The sequence below is a fragment of the Penaeus monodon genome, unplaced genomic scaffold (genome assembly GCF_015228065.2).
Source record: "Penaeus monodon isolate SGIC_2016 unplaced genomic scaffold, NSTDA_Pmon_1 PmonScaffold_119, whole genome shotgun sequence".
NCBI lineage: Eukaryota > Metazoa > Arthropoda > Malacostraca > Decapoda > Penaeidae > Penaeus > Penaeus monodon.
In genome coordinates, this window is record NW_023640713.1 from 107,904 (window position 1) to 112,893 (window position 4,990).

Consider the following 4,990-nt stretch of genomic DNA (forward strand, 5'->3'; position numbering starts at 1 on the left):
AAAAGATAATAATCAATATTATTAATATTACTTTCATTATTATTTTTTTTCATTATTATTATTATTATTAAAGATAATAATGATAACAGTTATAATTACAAAGATAATAATAATGATAACAATATAATTGGTGATTATCATTTCTGTTATTCATAACCTTTGGTTTTATCAATACCATTGATTAATAAATCTTCTTGTCATTACTATGATTTTAATCTTAAATATTCTTATTCTCATTCTTTTTATTATCCTTGTATAGGGAACAGAAGCCTTATAATAGAATATTCATAATCAGCATCGTGATTATTACTATTGTCATTATATTTATCAATTTCCTTATTCTAACTAATATAGAGATCATTAACATTATCACTACAGTTACCAATGTTATTATTAATGTTATCATTATTGTTAGCCCAGGAACTTTAAGGTTTTAAGGTGAAATCATTTTGAGTTCAAATAATCAAAATCATCTTCCTATAATCTTCTCCTCCTCCTCTGACGATAGTGAACTTTGTCATCCATAGCCACATTCTACAGTTTGGACAGTGGAAATATTTCTATATTTGGACAGTATGGACAGTGGAAGTATTTTCTATATCTTCAAAATACCAGCAGACAGGAGAGTTCTTTCTGAGCTAACTAAACTTAAACTTTGGATAAGTATCGCTTCTCTGCACTGAAGAGTTTCAACAATCCACAAGGCAAAAAGGAGGGAGCACACCGTAAAGGCAAAAAAAAAAAAAAAAAAAAAAAAAAAAATAAATAAATAAAAGAATAAACACACACACACACACAACCCAAAACAAATACATGAACATAAAATTAGAAAAAGATAGAAAAAGATAGTAGATAGAGAAACACCCCAAAGGAAGTAAAGGGAAGGGACCGGAAGCAAAGAAAGGGGGCAGTACAAAAATGAAAAGATAAGGTGAAATAGAAAGTATAATAATAAGGTAATAAGGGGGGAAAAAAGGGGAAAAAATAAAAGAAAATAAGAATAACCGGAATAAAAAATAACAAAAAAAAAAAACAAAACAAAAAACATAAAAAAAACCAAAAATAAAATACACAAAGAAACTCAACATAAAAAGAAGGGGAAAAATACAAAAGGAAAGAAAAAATAAAACAATAACATAGGAGACAAAACGGGGAAGGGGAATCAGTAATAAGGAATAGGGAAAACAATAAAAACCAAAAAACAGACAAAGGAAACTAGATATAGAAGAGCCAGAATGAACCCAACACCGTAACAGGATACATTATAATAAAGCCCGGGAAAGTCCGGGGGTGAAAAGAGCAAGAGGGAAAAAACAAAAACCCAAAAAGGGGAAGGGCAGGAAAAAACATATCAATAAGAATAAAAACCGAAGAAGGAAAAAAAAGGAGAGAAAATAACACAAAAGGATAAGAATGGGGAGAAGAAGGAATAGAGGGAAAAGATAGAGATAAGAATAGAAGAGAAGAAAAGAGAAGATAAAGAGGGGAAAGAGAGAGAGAAAAAACACACACACACACACAAGAAATAGATGAGAGAGAGAGAGATAAAGAGCAAAAGAGTAAAAGAGAGAGAAAAGAAATAGAGAGAAAAAAGAGATAATAAAAACAACACACAACACACACAAAGAAGATAGAGAATGATATATAAAATATAAAAAAATAATAATAAGAATAGATATATAGAGATAGACAAAAAAAAAGATATAGATTAGATAATATATAGATATAAATATAGAGAAAAGAAAAAAATAACAACACACACACACACACACACACACAGAGATGATAGATATATAAAAATATAGAGATAAAATATGATATATTATATATATATAATAATATCATAATATAGAAAATAAAATATATATATATATATATAATAATATATATAAGAAATATAAAAACATATATAATGCAATACATATATTTTATATATAATATATATAAAATATATAAAATATATATATATATATTAAAATATAAAAACACACACACACCACACACACACACACACACACAACACATAATAATATATATAAATTATATATATAATATTATATATAATATATATATATTTTATATATACACACACACACACACACACACACACACACACAAAAAAAAAATATAATAAAATATATATATATATATATATATATTATATATATACGTATTGATATAGACATATGTGTGCGTCGGTTTTCTTTCGTTTAATAATTTAAATATGATATTTCATATGCATGAATTTCCTTCTGTTGATTTTAAGATGATCATAATAGAAGCTAAAACCCTCTTTTCAAAAAGGCCAAAATTTTCCACATCACTTCCATATTGAGAAAGCGGAGGAGCCAACTTCTCGAATGCCATGACCGGTAGTAGCAGTCTTTTGACCACCCCTGTTCAGTGATGCATACATGAGTTTATCTGAAGAAAAATTCCATTGAAACTTAAATACCGGGCATAATGCATAATCTTTATTATTCTCGAAAGAACTATATACTAAATTTGTTATGAATAGCATTAATCAGAAAAGGAGGGTCTATAAAACTTGGGACAATTCCTCCCTGATAATATAAAAAAAAAAATTCCTTTTAAATGAAATATCATGCTATTTGATACCGCCACATATTCCCCACGAAATGTCTTCTCTGGGTTAATATACTTTAATATATTGCACAAAGTGATTATATGGATTCTCTTTTGTGTGTACTCTAAAATGGTTCAATAGATTCATTATTATAAATTTTACAAATGTAGCATATCACACATCAGTATAGCTTCTCCTGTGTATGTAATATCATATGGTTCACTAGACTAGTTTCATGGGAGGCTTTACTGCAAATATTACAGGAGTAGGGTTACTCCAACGTCTCTACTCTTATATGGCTCATGATATAATTGTGTTTCAAATATCACAGCTGCATGGCTTCTCCTTTGTATGTACTCTGATATGCGTTCTGGGATGTGAAGGCCCATTGAAATATTAAAAGTTTATGGCTCTCCTTTGTATGGACTCGTGTGAAGGCCTACTAGATATATTTAGTGAGATGGCCCTGTGCAAGGATTACAGCTTATGGCTTCTCTTTGTAGTACTCCTGATATACCTTATGAGAGATTTTCAGAGAGATACCTATTTAAAAAATATCACATCCATATTGACAATTCCCTTTGTAGCACTCTCTGTATCACTAGATTACCTGTCTCCCCGAGAAGCTCTTATAGCAAAATGCACAGCGTAGGGCTTTTCGTTTGGTCTATTCTCATATAGTTTACCACATTTGTACGAATTCTGCTTTTTATGTATTCCCCTATGTATTACTAAAATTCTTTTGAATGTGAAGGCCTTACTACAAATTTCACACCAGTATGGCTTTTATTTTGTCTGGACTCCCATGTATTCCACTAGGGGACTATTCCTTGAGATGATTATTATGTTTTTTTTTTTTTTTTTTCTCACAGCTATACTTCTCTTTTGAACTTACTCTCATGAGTATTGCAATGTCGCTTTTTGACGGAAGCTTTATAAATCCTTCTTTATGTATACTCTCATGTTTTGCTTTTTTTCTGGGAATGCTTTACTGAAAATCACAAAGTTTTATGGCTTCTCCTTTTGTATGGACTCTCATATGTCTAACTAGATTATTTCTTCGTGAAAAGACCTTGTTGGAATCTCAATGGCTTCTCCTATGTATGTATTCTCATGTGCTTTACCAGAGAACCTTTCACAGAGAAGGTCTTGCTGCAAATCTCACAGCTATATGGCTTCTCCTTTGTATGTACTCTCATGTGCCTTACTAGAGTACTTTTCACAGAGAAGGCCTTGCTGCAAATCTCACAGCTGAATGGCTTCTCCTTTGTATGAACTCTCATGTGATCTGCTAGAGAACTTTTCACAGAGAAGTTCTTCCTGCCAATCTCACAGGTAAATGGCTTCTCCTTAGTATTTACTCTCATATGATTCTCTAGCTTATATTCCTTAGTGAAGGCCTTGCTGCATATATCACGGTTGAATGGCTTTTCCTTTCTATGTACTCTCATGTGCTTTACTAGATTGCCTGTCTGAGAGAAAGTCTTGTTACATATTTCACAGCTGTATGGTTTCTCCTTTGTGTGAACTCTCATATGAATGTTGATATACCTCTTACGAGAGAATTTCTTACCACATACCTCACATTCAAAACGTTTCAGTTTGGCTTCCACTTTTGGTTGCAATATCCTGCTGAAGTCTTTCCTGTATTGCTTGATCTCTATCTGAAGAACCCCTGTTCAGAAAATTCTCAGACACAAATGACGCTCTTAATAACATGCAGTTACCATCCTGAAAAGAGCCACACGTATCTTTTGTATATGCCTCATGTCTTAGTTCATCAAGATTATGAAAAAAAAGACATTCATGTTCCACTTTCTTGTCGCTCACTTCATTTCTCACTTCATCTCCATAATCAAATTGTTCTTCCTTAATTTCAAGAAGAGAATCCTCGGAAATATCGTTGAGCTCTTCTTTGATACTGACTCCTGAGTCATATATTTCCTCGTCCATGAGTGGGGCCAAAGGCATCCAGTCGGCGAGGAAACTCATCGTCACCCTCGGAATGAAAAGTATAACAACTAAATGAAATATAAACTAAATTGCTAGGAAAGAGAGCAGAAACAAATTGGAGAGGAGTTATCAGGAAGATATCTAAAGGACAATAAAGAAGAGTAGGCAGGAGACAAACGTATGCGACAGGAAGACGGACGAACACAGAAGGAATAAAAGAGGGAGGAGATGCATAGAGAGGGGAGGATAAAAACACAAGGAAAATCGAGGAGCCGGATCTGGATGAAAGTGGGAAAAACAAAATGAGTAACAAGACGGAGACCAGAGGACAACAACAAATGCAAGGGGAAGGAGGAGAGGGGTAGCAGAAACAAGATTACAAGTGGAGAATAGGCGCGAAGATTGAAGAGTAAACAAGTTGAATGTAAAGATTTGAAGTACAAGAGGGTC

The 4,990-nt window shown here is 32.2% G+C and overlaps 2 protein-coding genes across 2 annotated transcripts in view; both read right to left on the bottom strand.

Moving 5' to 3' along the window:
• The window catches only part of LOC119568973 (zinc finger protein 271-like), an 11,061-nt gene extending 8,085 nt beyond the window's left edge, over positions 1-2,976 (bottom strand). Inside the window, exon 1 of the mRNA XM_037917353.1 lies at positions 2,849-2,976. Within this exon, the coding sequence (XP_037773281.1) occupies positions 2,849-2,976 (128 nt within the window). The remainder of the gene's footprint in view (positions 1-2,848) is intronic.
• A 311-nt stretch (positions 2,977-3,287) lies between these two features.
• On the bottom strand, positions 3,288-4,579 carry LOC119568974 (gastrula zinc finger protein XlCGF71.1-like). Its single transcript, XM_037917354.1, has 2 exons — positions 4,390-4,579; positions 3,288-4,262 (listed from the first exon to the last, which is right to left on the bottom strand). Exons 1-2 carry the CDS (start codon positions 4,577-4,579, stop codon positions 3,685-3,687), a joined length of 768 nt encoding a protein of 255 aa, XP_037773282.1. The 3' UTR covers positions 3,288-3,684.
• Between the last annotated feature and the right edge of the window lie 411 nt (positions 4,580-4,990).

What these genes read in the sequence shown, in the direction of transcription:
- LOC119568974 (XM_037917354.1), bottom strand. Translation starts at nt 4,579, where the DNA reads ATGAGTTTCCTCGCCGACTGGATGCCTTTGGCCCCACTCATGGACGAG. An exon ending in CAAGAAAGTGGAACATGAAT is followed by an intron (nt 4,263 to 4,389) that starts GTCTTTTTTTTC and finishes TTTTCTGAACAG; the next exon opens with GGGTTCTTCAGATAGAGATC.